This window comes from Dendrobates tinctorius, unplaced genomic scaffold, assembly GCF_039654945.1.
Source record: "Dendrobates tinctorius isolate UK_male_01 unplaced genomic scaffold, ASM3965494v1 ptg000237l, whole genome shotgun sequence".
Lineage (NCBI taxonomy): Eukaryota > Metazoa > Chordata > Amphibia > Anura > Dendrobatidae > Dendrobates > Dendrobates tinctorius.
This window is the reverse complement of record NW_027361904.1, coordinates 74585-90668: the sequence shown is the minus strand read 5'-3', so window position 1 is coordinate 90668 and position 16084 is coordinate 74585. Positions and strand designations below refer to the sequence as shown.

Here is a 16084-nt window from a genome sequence, read left to right as displayed (position 1 = left end):
AAATTAAATGAAGATAATAATACCAAAGAATTTGTGTTTGCAATCATTTTCAGGAAGAAACTGAATATTATCTGACAGAATTGCAGGGGTGTCAATACTTTTGGCCATGACTGTACATTACATTACTGATCCTGAGTTACATCCTGTATTATACTCCAGAGCTGCACTCACTATTCTGCTAGAGAGGATGGTATGTAATAAGGGACGATGTTATACATAATAAGAGGAAACTATGTAACTAAGGACAGTGTTATATATAATAAGTGAGTACACTCTATACTAAGGGACTGTGCTATACATAATAAGTGAATACACTATATAATAATAATCTTTATTTATATGGCGCTAACATATTCCGCAGCGCTTTACAGTTGGCACACATTAGCATCGCTGTCCCCAATGGGGCTCACAATCTAAATTCCCTATCAGTAAGTCTTTGGAATGTATATATATATATATATATATATATATATATATATACAGTGGGGCAAAAAAGTATTTAGTCAGTCAGCAATAGTGCAAGTTCCACCACTTAAAAAGATGAGAGGCGTCTGTAATTTACATCATAGGTAGACCTCAACTATGGGAGACAAACTGAGAAAAAAAAATCCAGAAAATCACATTGTCTGTTTTTTTTTTTCATTTTATTTGCATATTATGGTGGAAAATAAGTATTTGGTCAGAAACAAAATTTCATCTCAATACTTTGTGATATATCCTTTGTTGGCAATGACAGAGGTCAAACGTTTTCTGTAAGTCTTCACAAGGTTGCCACACACTGTTGTTGGTATGTTGGCCCATTCCTCCATGCAGATCTCCTCTAGAGCAGTGATGTTTTTGGCTTTTCGCTTGGCAACACGGACTTTCAACTCCCTCCAAAGGTTTTCTATAGGGTTGAGATCTGGAGACTGGCTAGGCCACTCCAGGACCTTGAAATGCTTCTTACGAAGCCACTCCTTCGTTGCCCTGGCGGTGTGCTTTGGATCATTGTCATGTTGAAAGACCCAGCCATGTTTCATCTTCAATGCCCTTGCTGATGGAAGGAGGTTTGCACTCAAAATCTCACGATACATGGCCCCATTCATTCTTTCATGTACCCGGATCAGTCGTCCTGGCCCCTTTGCAGAGAAACAGCCCCAAAGCATGATGTTTCCACCACCATGCTTTACAGTAGGTATGGCGTTTGATGGATGCAACTCAGTATTCTTTTTCCTCCAAACACGACAAGTTGTGTTTCTACCAAACAGTTCCAGTTTGGTTTCATCAGACCATAGGACATTCTCCCAAAACTCCTCTGGATCATCCAAATGCTCTCTAGCAAACTTCAGACGGGCCCGGACATGTACAGGCTTAAGCAGTGGGACACGTCTGGCACTGCAGGATCTGAGTCCATGGTGGCGTAGTGTGTTACTTATGGTAGGCCTTCTTACATTGGTCCCAGCTCTCTGCAGTTCATTCACTAGGTCCCCCCGCGTGGTTCTGGGATTTTTGCTCACCGTTCTTGTGATCATTCTGACCCCACGGGGTGGGATTTTGCGTGGAGCACCAGATCGAGGGAGATTATCAGTGGTCTTGTATGTCTTCCATTTTCTAATTATTGCTCCCACAGTTGATTTCTTCACTCCAAGCTGGTTGGCTATTGCAGATTCAGTCTTCCCAGCCTGGTGCAGGGCTACAATTTTGTTTCTGGTGTCCTTTGACAGCTCTTTGGTCTTCACCATAGTGGAGTTTGGAGTCAGACTGTTTGAGGGTGTGCACAGGTGTCTTTTTATACTGATAACAAGTTTAAACAGGTGCCATTACTACAGGTAATGAGTGGAGGAAAGAGGAGACTCTTAAAGAAGAAGTTACAGGTCTGTGAGAGCCAGAAATCTTGATTGCTTGTTTCTGACCAAATACTTATTTTCCTCCTTAATATGCAAATAAAATGAAAAAAAAACAGACAATGTGATTTTCTGGATTTTTTTTTCTCAGTTTGTCTCCCATAGTTGAGGTCTACCTATGATGTAAATTACAGACGCCTCTCATCTTTTTAAGTGGTGGAACTTGCACTATTGCTGACTGACTAAATACTTTTTTGCCCCACTGTATATACTAAGGGACTGTGCTATACATAATAAGGCTACATTCCTGTATCTGTGTGCAGTGTTGGTGTGCTGCCCGCTTTTACAGACGTATTCAGCACGTCCTATTCTGATCCTCAAAATCGGATGAGAACAGAACATTCTCTGATCCTCAGGGATCTCATTCTCAGATCCGTGATTTTCATGCATGTATGAATGGAACTATAAAACTTTGAGTCCGTGTGCCAACCGATAAAAAAACCTGGAAGCACACGGACATTTCACACAAATGTGAGAATGTAGAATAAGGGATTTTACAGATAACATTATCACTCCCCGTCACACAGAGCAGATACAGAATAATATCTACATCCTGGCACTTACAGCTGACGTCTCGTCTGATTAGAGCCGCTTTCTCCTGTTTCTTCTCCATCTGGTCAGACCTTCATGTCGACATCTCCCAGCCACGACTCGTCTTGTCACGATGATCGTTGCAGCCTTAAAAATAACAAGGTCACATACATTGTATACATACAAGTGTCTCCCCCCGAATACAGATACGTACCCCACCATTAATATACTATTAGCCACGCACCATTAATATATAAACTGATAAGCAGCACTGTGCCCCCCATTAACTATAATCTCTGACTCCAAATAATATAACTCAGTCTGTGACTCTCCCCAATTACCTGTTCGGCTATGCGCACACGGAAAATATGCAAGGTTTTACAGTACAGGAAAAGTGAATGAGATCCCTGAAGTCTCAGGCACACGCTGCTTATTTTTTCCTTGCAGATTTGCGGTCAATTCCTGCAGCATATTTAACCCATACTAATAGGAAAAATACGTAGCAAAAGCTTGGGAATAATGTGGAAAAAAAATAAATGTATTTTACGCAACTTTCTTCCTGCCAACACATTAGGATAAGCAGCAGAATTTTCTCCTGCAAGTCCTGATCATGTGCACATAGCCTTAGTCCTTGTCCTGTGTCCCCATCATTCTTTATAAGTCCTTGATAGCATCATAATGAATTTAGAAGTGGGAGAAAAAGCTACCAAGAACTGAGCATCCTCCGCCATCTCCCAATTCATTACATCCCTGACAGCGTCTTCTCCCACCTTTCAAATCATTATAAAGGGTCCTATGAACCTTATCGCCTCCTCTCCCAATCTCCAATAAATTTTAAGTCCCCGATAGCATCACAATGAATTGTGAGATGGAGGAGGACACTATCAGGGGCTTAGCACCCTCCTCCACCACCCAATTCATTTTACACTCATATCTAACGTCCTCCTCCCCTCCCCCTGTTCGTAAGTCCATTATAAGTCACCTTTCCTCCTATCCCAATCCCCCACACACCTCATTCTCCTCCTCCCCCCGCATCCTATCATTGTCCTCTCCCTACGTCCATCATTGCCTCCACCCTGATCATTGCCCTCCCCATCACCTCCATCATTGCCCTCTCCATCACATCCATCATTGCCCTCTCCACCACCTCCATCATTGTTCTCCCTCTCCACCCCAATCATTGCCCTCTTCACCACCTCCATCATTGTTCTCCCCCTCCACCCCAATCATTGCCCTCTCCACCACCCCAATCATTTCCCTCCCCCTCACCTCCATCATTGCCCTTTCTACCAGCTCCATCATTGCCTTCTCCCCCCACCTCCATCATTGCCTTTTCCCCCACCACCTCCATCATTGCCTTTTCCCCCACCACCACCATCATTGCCTTTCCATCACCTCCATCATTGCCTTCTACCCCACCATCCCCCATCATTGCCCTGTCCACCACCTCTATCATTGCTTTGTCCCCCCTACCCCCATCATTGCCCTCTCCATCACCCCCATAATTGCCCTCTCCACCACGTACACACACACAGCACCACTCACCTATCCGCACAATCTCCCGCAGCCACTGCATCATCGTCGCCAGTAGCTTTGTCTCTGAGACAGGTGTGCGCTGAATGTTGAGGTCATTCAGCTGCGCTGCTGTGTCAGACAGGAAGTGCGGGCAGGGAGCAGGACGGATCCCTGAAGCTCCGCTCTGCTAACATATTCTCCTGTAGGCAGTGGAGGTGCAGGGATCGCTCCCTGACATGAGGGCAATCTGGCCAGGGGCCCCCAAAACCTCGGCGCTGGATAAACAGGCCAGATTGCCCTCAGTGTTTGCTGCCCGTCAGGGGCCCCCTCCACCTCCAAGCCCCAGTGCAGTCGCACATGCGGTATGTCCACCCCTGCATATACCGTGCATAGACACACATACATAGACATACATACACATATACCGTACATTCACACACAGATACTTAAACACACATAGATACACATACATATACCGTACATACATACAAACATACTGTAGACATAGCTTCCTGCTGCAGTACTGCCCCATGCAGTGAGCCCTTCTCCCCCGACCTCTTAAACTACAGTATTCCCACAATATGGGTGCAAAGTACACACAGCGGCTTACAGGACAGTACTCCCACAACCAGGGTGGTACAGAGTACACGCAGCAGCATAAAGGACAGTACTCCCACAGCAGGGGGGGTTGCAGAGTACAACCAGCAGCTAAAAGAACAGTACTCCTACAGATATGGGTGAAGAGTAAACACAGTGGCTTAAAGGACAGTACGCCCAAAGTAAGGTGGGGTGCAGAGTACACACAGTGGCTTAAAGGACAGTACTCCCACAGATATGGGTGCAGAGTGCATACAGCAGCTAAAATGATAGTACTCCCACAGCCAGGGGGTACAGAGTACACACAGTGGCTTAAAGGGTAATACTCCCGCAGGCAGAGGGGTGCAGAGTACACACAGCGGCTTTTAGCACAGTACTAGTACATATAGGGGTTGTACAGTACATACAGAGTTGTGTTTGCAGAGTGCGCAATCAGAATCTGTCCTTCGCTCCAGATGTGTCCCATTCCTACACTAATGAGAGCATAATGGCGGAGGAACTCTTGATCCGGCTTTTATACAGGCCAAGTCACATGCTGCTCCGGCCAATCACAGCTATACCAATACCTGGCATGACTTTGATGGCTCCTGAAGTGCCCATAGTCTAAAAGCATATGAATTGTGCTGCGCTGGTGAATTCAGTGCGGGGGAACTGGATTGTGGAATCCTCTTTGCTTCGGTTTGAGAACTGGAGGGACCTGGCCAGATTCCACCCTTGTATATATGATATTTGGTATTTTGAAGTATATATATATATATATATATATCGTCTCTGTTTTTTATCTCAGGACTACAGCCCTGATCTGTACATGGGGAAAGAGAGAGAAATGAGCTACAACCTCAGCGGACTCCTTCCCTACACGGAGTATGAGGCCGCTGTACGGTGCATTGGTAACAGTGGTCAGCTGTTATGGAGTGAGTGGAGCGCTGCCCTCTCAGGAAGGACAGCGGAGAAAGGTAAGTTGTTGCATGGGTAGATGATAGCAGTTTGCCTCTGGTCATTGCTTAATAGCTTGTGACTGTAATATACATATAACACGTAGTTATATATGTCATCGTTAGTCATAGTAATGATGTGTGTGATGGGTAAATGTGTGTTTTTGTGTGAATGTAGTTTATATGTTTATATCTATGCACTAACCAGGCACGTGCTGTGAAGGTGTTTGGATAGATGTCTAGCATTTAGGGCCGGTGTTAGGGGCAGGCAGACTAGGCATCTGCCTAGGGCCCCAGCTACCTCAGGGATCCCAGCCGGTTAATAGTGGCACACAATGCGGCCGCTATGGGGCCCGTGAGTCAGGACGATACAGTTGAAAGGAGAGTGCGACAGATCACATTCCCTCTCCCATCTATCTCCTTTGCCTCTGACGCAGTGGGTGCGTGATGACATCACTTCATCGCTCACCATGCTGTGCCGAGCAATGGAGCTGTGAGGAGATGTGCTGCAGACACCGGAGCAGCGGGGCAATGGGGAGAGGTTTTTTTTTCTTTTAAATATCAGTGAGAACGTGGTGGCCATAATACTGCAGTACTGTGGTGCTGCAACATACTCTATGGGGGGTTGCATTATAGTCTATGGGGTGGCTGCATTATACTCTGAGGGGGTTGCATTATACTCTGAGGATGGCTGCATTATACTCTATTGAGGACTATGGTGTGCATTATACTTTATGGGGGCTGTATTATACTCTATTGGACTATGGGAGCGCATTATACTATCTGTACTATATGGGACCTGCATTATACTGTACCGAGGACTATGGGGAATTAATTATACTATATGAAGAACTACGAGGTGCATTATACAATGGGGAGTGCATTGTATTACATGGATGGGGGTGCATTATACAATGTGGAGGACTATGAAGAGTGTATTATACTATATGAAAGACTGAGGAGTGTATTATACTGTACAGATGATTATGGAGAGTGTATTATAATAGGTGGGACTATAGGGAGTGTATTATACATTATTGATGACTATGGGGATTGCATTATACTATATGGAGGACTATGGGGAGTGTATTATACTATATGGATGACTATGGGGAGTGTATTATACTATATGAAAGACTATGGGGAGTGTATTATACTATATGGATGACTGTGGGGAGTGTATTATACTATATGGAGGACTATAGGGAGTGTATTATATTATATGGAGGACTATGGGGAGTGTATTATACTATATGGATGACTGTGGGGAGTGTATTATACTATATGGAGGACTATAGGGAGTGTATTATATTATATGGAGGACTATGGGGAGTGCATTATACTATATGGAGGACTATGGGGAGTGTATTATACTATATGGATGACTATGGAGAGTGTATTATACTATATGAAAGACTGTGGGGAGTGTATTATACTATATGGAGGACTATAGGGAGTGTATTATACTATATGGAGGTCTATGGGGAGTGTATTATACTATATGGAGGACTATGGGAAGTGCATTATACTATATGGAGGACTGTGGGAAGTGAATTATATTATATGGAGGACTATGGGGCACTTTATACTATATTTAGGACTATGGGGAATGCATTATTCTATATGGAGGACTATGGAGCACATTATACTATATGGAGGACTGTGGGGCACATTGTACTATATAAAGGACGATGAGTTGCATTATATTATGTGGAGGACTATGATTTGTATTATAATAAACAAGCAAAATGCTGTCTATTCATCAGGTGATTGGATTGTTGATGCTGAAACAAAAATCATTGTTCTCAGCAGCACGTCGCCAATGAAAACTGCAGATATGCTGCTGATAACATGATACTGTATGGGGACAGATTGATCTACTAGTAATCGTTCAGTGCCCATTATTGTTCCTCATTGTTTGTAAAGAGGCCGAGAATCAAGCGTTGAATGACTTCAATATTGTTGATCACGCTCGTTTAGCGACCTGAGATCAGCGCATGTAAATGCAACCAAAATGTTTCTTTGCAATATCTGAGCATTGGGGGCCCCACTTTAAACTTTTGACCAGTGACCCATTTTATCTAAAATCAGCCCTGCCAGCATGGTCAAGGTGGCGTTGCAAATTACAAGGCTTTTTCAGAGAATCAAGCCAACACTAAGCACAGAGCATACATACAGTTTCAAAAGCCTAACTTGTACATACAGTGTCTTGCGAAAGTATTCGGCCCCCTGGAACTTTCCAACCTTTTCCCATACATTTGGTATCTTTATGTTTGAAGCATAATATGTGGGAAAAGGTTGAAAAGTTCCAAGGGGCCAAATACTTTCGCAAGGCACTTCAAGCAGGGGCTGGCTGACACTTTTCAGCCTGGGGGGCAGTCACAAGGCAGTGGCCCTCCAGTTGCGGTGCTTTTGCCCTGTTTGTCTCTGGCCGCTGCATTAAAGAAGCAGAGATAACTTGCTTTAAAAACAGAGTGGTACATAGATATGGGAACAGAACGGAGCTAGCTGCATATATATGGAAGGAGAACCAAGCTTACTGCCTACATTGATAATGTAACAGAAGCAAGCTGACTACATAGACACGAGACCAGAACCAAGATTGCTGACTGGAGCTTACTACAGAGATATGGGAGCAGAACTGAGCTTACTGCAGAGATAAGGGAGCAGAACCGAGCTTACTGCAGAGATATGGTAGCAGGAGCGAGATTACTACAGAGATATGGGAACAGAACTAAGCTTACTACAGAGATATGGGAGCAGGAGCGAGATTACTACAGAGATATGGGAGCAGAACGGAGCTTACTCCAGAGATATGGGAGCAGAACGGAGCTTACTCCAGAGATATGGGAGCAGAACGGAGCTTACTCCAGAGATATGGGAGCAGAATGGAGCTTACTCTAGAGATATGGGAGCAGAATGGAGCTTACTCCAGAGATATGGGAGCAGAACGGAGCTTACTCCAGAGATATGGGAGCAGAACGGAGCTTTCTAGAGATATGGGAGCAGAACGGAGCTTACTACAAAGATATGGAAGCCGAACGAAGCTTACTAGAGATATGGGAGCATAATGGAGCTTACTACAAAGATATGGGAGCCGAACGAAGCTTACTGCAGAGATATGGGAGCAGAACTGAGCCTACTACAAAGATATGGGAGCAGAACTGAGCTTACTACAGAGATATGGGAGCAGAATGGAGCTTACTACAGAGATATGGGAGCAGAACAGAGCTTACTACAGAGATTTGGGAGCAGAACAGAGCTTACTACAGTGATATGGGAGCAGAACGGAGCTTACTACAGAGATATGGGAGCAGAACGAGCTTACTAGAGATATGGGAGCAGAACGGAGCTTACTACAGAGATATGGGAGCAGAACAGAGCTTACTACAGAGATATGGGAGCAGAACAGAGCTTACTACAGAGATATGGGAGCAGAACGGAGCTTACTACAGAGATATGGGAGCAGAACGAGCTTACTAGAGATATGGGAGCAGAACGGAGCTTACTACAGAGATATGGTAGCAGAACTAAGTTTATTTTCAAAATATTTTTTATTAGGCATTTTAACAGATTTTACAAAACATGCTCTTTGTGTAATAATTTGCATTGATAAGTAGGGGAAAAGGGGAAGGAAAGGGTTTGGGATAGGGAAGGGAGAGAAAGAATTTTTAATAGTAACAAAGACAGATCTGTAAAGACTTGAATATCTACTTCAATATTGAACTGTCTTGGTCTTCCATGAATTTCTATGTTCAAACTATGTACACTGAAAATAGCAAGAAAGCTACCTTTAACACAAAAAAAGAAAAAAAGTCATCAACAAAGAAACCTTAACTAATCTAAGACTTGGTATTTAGTGTTCCACAAGCTCCATTTTTTGTCGTATTTATGCAAGCATCCATTTGCTATTGAGAATTTTAAGTCCAAGGTATTATGTGTCTTTAGTCTATCCACAAAGTCAGAGAACCTTGGTATGTCAGTTCTCCTCCAGAAGGTGGCTATCATATTTTTGGTTATCAGTAAAAGATGTATTATGACTTAAAAAAAAAGTAAAGTTCTTATCAAGAAGTCCACCAATATATATGGAAATCTTATTCCATAACTCTGTGAGAGCTGGGCATGTCCAGAATATGTGTTTCAATTCTCCCTTGAACCCACACCCTCTCCAACATAATGGGGATGAATCTGGTTTGAAATGTGCTATCCTAGAGGGAGTAATGTACCATCTTGTTAAGCAGAACTGAGTTTACTACAGAAGTATAGGAGCAGAACGGAGCTTATTACAGAGATATGGGAGCAGAACGGAGCTTACTCCAAAGATATGGGAGCAGAACTGAGCTTACTGCTGAGATGTGGGAACAGAATGGAGCTTACTGCAGAGATATGGGAGCAGAACCGAGCTTACTACAGAGATATGGGAGCAGAACAGAGCTTACTACAGAAGTATAGGAGCAGAACGGAGCTTATTACAGAGATATGGGAGCAGAACGGAGCTTACTCCAGAGATATGGGAGCAGAACTGAGCTTACTGCTGAGATGTGGGAACAGAATGCAGCTTACTGCAGAGATATGGGAGCAGAACCGAGCTTACTACAGAGATATGGGAGCAGAACAGAGCTTACTACAGAAGTATAGGAGCAGAACGGAGCTTACTACAGAGATATGGGAGGAGAACCAAGCTTACTACAGAGATATAGGAGCAGAACTGAGCTTACTCCAAAGATATGGGAGCAGAACAGAGCTTACTACAGAAGTATAGGAGAATGGAGCCTACTACAGAGATATGGGAGAAGAACCGAGCCCTAAGAAAAAAATAATGGAATGTGAGTGCCCCTATCAAAACCAATAATGTCCCCATTTATAACAAATAATGTCCTCTGAGTGCCCACAAAGCTCTGAATATACAGAATGATGGTCCTACATACCACAAAACAAAATACGATGGTCCCCAAAACCCTTTATTATACATTGAGGACCCCACATCTCCCTATATATGGTAAAATGGCTACATAGCCCCTATATCAAATAAGATGTTCTCATTGCCCCTATATATAGTATGAAGGTCGCCACTGCTCCCTATGTATATACAGTTGAAACCAGAACTTTACATCCACTATATACCGTATAAAAATCTGCATGTTTTTCTCAATATCTGACATGAAATCAGAATAAACCTTTCCCGTTTTAGGTCATATGTGTCTTTTTATATAATGTATGGAAACTTCTGGTTTCAACTGTATAGTATGATGGCCCCACTGCACCAAATAAATAGTTTGGTGCCCCCAGTTGCCCTCATGTATATAGTAGAATGGTCCCAGTCCCCCATATATAAAGTATGATGGTCCCACAGCCCCATACATATAGTAAGATATCCCCAGGTCACCCCATATATATATGATGACCCCAGGTCACTCATATACAGTTGTGGCCAAAAGTATTGACACCCCTGCAATTCTGTCAGATAATACTCAGTTTCTTCCTGAAAGTGATTGCAAACACAACATTCTTTGGTATTATTATCTTCATTTAATTTGTCTTAAATGAAAAAACACAAAAAGAATTGTCCTAAAGCCAAATTGGATATAATTCCACACCAAACATAAAAAAGAGGGTGGACAAAAGTATTGGCACTGTGCGAAAAATCATGTGATGCTTCTCTAATTTGTTTAACAGCACCTGTAACTTACCTGTGGCACCTAACAGGTGTTGGCAATAACTAAATCACACTTGCAGCCAGTTGACATGGATTAAAAATGACTCAACCTCTGTCCTGTGTCCTTGTGTGTACCACATTGAGCATGGAGAAAAGAAAGAAGACCAAAGAACTGTCTGAGGACTTGAGAAACCAAATTGTGAGGAAGCATGAGCAATCTCAAGGCTACTAGTCCATCTCCAAAGACCAGAATGTTCCTGTGTCTACCGTGCGCAGTGTCATCAAGAAGTGTAAAGCCCATGGCACTGTGGCTAACCTCCCTAGATGTGGACGGAAAAGAAAAATTGACAAGAGATTTCAACGCAAGATTGTGCGGATGTTGGATAAAGAACCTCGACTAACATCCAAACAAGTTCAAGCTGCCCTGCTGTCCGAGGGTACAACAGTGTCAACCCGTACTATCCGTCAGCATCTGAATGAAAAGGGACTGTATGGTAGGAGACCCAGGAAGACCCCACTTCTTACCCCGAGACATAAAAAAGCCAGGCTGGAGTTTGCCAAAACTTACCTGAAAAAGCCTAAAACATTTTGGAAGAATGTTCTCTGGTCAGATGAGACAAAAATAGAGCTTTTTGGGCAAAGGCATCAACATAGAGTTTACAGGAGAAAAAAAGAGGCATTCAAAGAAAAGAACACGGTCCCTACAGTCAAACATGGCGGCGGTTCCCTGATGTTTTGGGGTTGCTTTGCTGCCTCTGTCACTGGACTGCTTGACCGTGTGCATGGCATTATGAAGTCAGAAGACTACCAACAAATTTTGCAGCATAATGTAGGGCCCAGTGTGAGAAAGCTGGGTCTCCCTCAGAGGTCATGGGTCCTCCAGCAGGACAATGACCCAAAACACACTTCAAAAAGCACTAGAAAATGGTTTGAGAGAAAGCACTGGAGACTTCTAAGGTGGCCAGTAATGAGTCCAGACCTGAATCCCATAGAACATCTGTGGAGAGATCTAAAAATGGCAGTTTGGAGAAGGCACCCTTCAAATATCAGGGACCTGGAGCAGTTTGCCAAAGAAGAATGGTCTAAAATTCCAGCAGAGCAATGTAAGAAACTCATTGATGGTTACCGGAAGCGGTTGGTCGCAGTTATTTTGGCTAAAGGTTGTGCAACCAAGTATTAGGCTGAGGGTGCCAATACTTTTGTCTGGCCCATTTTTGGAGTTTTGTGTGAAATGATCAATGTTTTGCTTTTTGCTTCATTCTCTTTTGTGTTTTTTCATTTAAGACAAATTAAATGAAGATAATAATACCAAAGAATTTGTGTTTGCAATCATTTTCAGGAAGAAACTGAGTATTATCTGACAGAATTGCAGGGATGTCAATACTTTTGGCCACAACTGTATACAGTATATAGTAGAAAGGCTCCAGTTCCCCCATGTATAAGGTGGCCCCAGTTCTTCCATATATATAGTATGGTGACCCCAGTTTCCTCATATATAGTATGATGCCCCCTTTTCCCCCATGTATATAGTATGATGCCCCCAGTTTCCCCATATATGTAGTAAGATGGCCCCATTTTCACCCCTGTATATAGTATGATGGCCCAGTTCCCCTATATATATAATATATGGTAGGATGGCCCCAGTTCCCTTATATATAAAGGATGATAGCCCCAGTTCCCTCATATATATAGTATGATGGCCCCAGTTCCACCGCATATACATAGTAGGATGGCCCCAGCCCCCATATATACAGTATGATGGCCGTAGTTTCAGCCCCCCATATATACAGTATGATGGCCGCAGTTTCACCCCCCCCATATATACAGTATGATGGCCGCAGTTTCACCCCCCATATATACAGTATGATGGTCGCAGTTTCACCCCCCCATATATACAGTATGATGGCCGCAGTTTCACCCCCCCATATATACAGTATGATGGCCGCAGTTTCACCTCCCATATATACAGTATGATGGCCGCAGTTTCACTCCCCATATATACAGTATGATGGCCGCAGTTTCACCCCCCGTATATACAGTATGATGGCCGCAGTTTCACCCCCCGTATATACAGTATGATGGTCGCAGTTTCACCCCCCCATATATACAGTGTGATGGCCGCAGTTTCATCCCCCCATATATACAGTATGATTGCCGCAGTTTCACCCCCCATATATACAGTATGATGGCCGCAGTTTCATCCCCCATATATACAGTATGATTGCCGCAGTTTCACCCCCCATATATACAGTATAATGGTCGCAGTTTCACCCCCCCATATATACAGTATGATGGTCGCAGTTTCACCCCCCCATATATACAGTATGATGGCCTCAGTTTCAACCCCCATATATACAGTATAATGGTCGCAGTTTCACCCCCCCATATATACAGTATGATGGTCGCAGTTTCACCCCCCCATATATACAGTATGATGGCCGCAGTTTCAACCCCCCCCATATATACAGTAGGATGGCCGCAGTTTCACCCCCCATATATACAGTATAATGGCCGCAGTTTCACCCCCCGTATATACAGTATGATGGTCGCAGTTTCACCCCCCCATATACACAGTATGATGGTCACAGTTTCACCCCCCCATATATACAGTATGATGGTCGCAGTTTCACCCCCCCATATATACAGTATGATGGCCGCAGTTTCAACCCCCCATATATACAGTATGATGGCCGCAGTTTCAACCCCCCCATATATACAGTATGATGGCCGCAGTTTTACCCCCCCATATATACAGTATGATGGTCGCAGTTTCACCCCCCCATATTTACAGTATAATGGTCGCAGTTTCACCCCCCCATATATACAGTATGATGGTCGCAATTTCACCCCCCCATATATACAGTATGATGGCCGCAGTTTCAACCCCCCCATATATACAGTAGGATGGCCGCAGTTTCACCCCCCATATATACAGTATGATGGCTGCAGTTTCACCCCCCCATATATACAGTAGGATGGCCGCAGTTTCACCCCCCATATACACAGTATGATGGCCGCAGTTTCACCCCCCCATATATACAGTATGATGGCCGCAGTTTCACCCCCCATATATACAGTATGATGGCCTCAGTTTCAACCCCCCCCATATATACAGTAGGATGGCCGCAGTTTCACCCCCCCATATATACAGTAAGATGGCCGCAGTTTCACCCCCCCATATATACAGTAGGATGGCCGCAGTTTCACCCCTCCATATATACAGTAGGATGGCCACAGTTTCAACCCCCCCATATATACAGTAGGATGACCGCAGTTTCAACCCCCCATATATACAGTAGGATGGCCACAGTTCCAACCCCCCCATATATACAGTAGGATGGCCGCAGTTTCAACCCCCCCATATATACAGTAGGATGGCCGCAGTTTCAACCCCCCCCCATATATACAGTATGATGGCCCCACAGCCCCATTCATCTAAAAAATAACGTTTATACTCACCTCATCCTGTTTCCCGGCACCGCAGCCTCCGTCTTCTCTTCTGGCCCATTGAGCGGCACGAGGCAATGACGTTATCGCGCCGCCTGCGTGCACAACACAGTCTGTCTGTCTCATAAGCCGCAGACAGCGGCTGAGACAGACTGTGATGTGCGCGCCTGTGCGGCCGTGTCTGCTGCCGGCTGCATCACATCACATGGCAGCAGACACGGCCGCACGCAGATCACTGTGCAGGGCCATCAGGCGGCCGGTCTTGCACAGCTGCTGGGGAAGCGGCCCGGGGGGCATTTGCCTCCCTGCCACCGGCCCAGCCCGCCCCTGACTTCACGTTTCTGCATTTAGTGCTGGTAAGGGTGCGGCCCCCCTTTCTTAATGTAGAATGGAGATAATGTTTATATTGTTTTCCATTGCTGTGTGTCCATGTTTGGGACCTGATGCTGCTCAGCCCTTATTCACACAGGATGTCACTTTCACACATGGTAAGGTTTTAATACTAGAAGTTAGGACCATCCCAATTATGGTACACCTTGTTGTTGGTGGGATGGCTTTTATGCATTTTTTTATTTAAAAAAACAGTGTTTACTAAGTATCTAATGTTCTTTATATGCACTATTACTTTTACCTATTTACTTACAGCAGGTTATATGTTCATTTTGCTTTCATCTTGGGTTTTGTCTGTTTAATGGCCAGTGTGAACATGCTCCTATTTTGCATGCATACCAACTTACACTCCAGTTCATTTTTTCTGTTACACAGATATAGTACCAGAACCAAGTTTACTACATAGCTATTGCACCAGAATCTAGTTTACTACACCGACACAGTACCAGAACCAAACATACTACATAGATAGTATACTAGAACCTAGCATACTACACCAACACAGAACCAGAACCAAACATACTACATAGATAGTATACTAGAACCTAGTGTGCTACACTGACACAGAACAAGAACCAAACATACTACATAGATATTGTACCAGAACCTAGCGTACTACACCAACACAGTACCAGAACCAAGCATACTACATAGATAGTATACTAGAACCTTGCGTGCTACACCGACACAGAGCAAGAACCAAACATACTACATAGATAGTATACTAGAACCTAGTGTGCTACACGACACAGAGCAAGAACCAAACATACCACATAGATAGTATACTAGAACCTAGCATACTACACCAACACAGAACAAGAACCAAACATACTACATAGATAGTATACTAGAACCTAGCATACTACACCAACACAGAACCAGAACCAAACATACTACATAGATAGTATACTAGAACCTAGCGTGCTACACCGACACAGAACAAGAACCAAACATACTACATAGATATTGTACCAGAACCTAGCGTGCTACACCGACACAGAACCAAACATACTACATAGATGGTATACTAGAACCTAGCGTTCTACACCAACACAGAACAAGAACCAAACATATCACATAGATATTGTACCAGAACCTAACATGCTACACCAACACAGAACCACAACCAA

At 43.9% G+C, this 16084-nt stretch overlaps 1 protein-coding gene across 1 annotated transcript in view; it reads left to right on the top strand.

Annotated features, from left to right (window-relative positions):
• The window catches only part of LOC141060409 (interleukin-31 receptor subunit alpha-like), an 83282-nt gene that overhangs the window by 43794 nt on the left and 23404 nt on the right, over positions 1 to 16084 (top strand). Inside the window, exon 9 of the mRNA XM_073556647.1 lies at positions 5314 to 5482. Coding sequence (XP_073412748.1) covers positions 5314 to 5482 — 169 coding nt within the window. The remainder of the gene's footprint in view (positions 1 to 5313; positions 5483 to 16084) is intronic.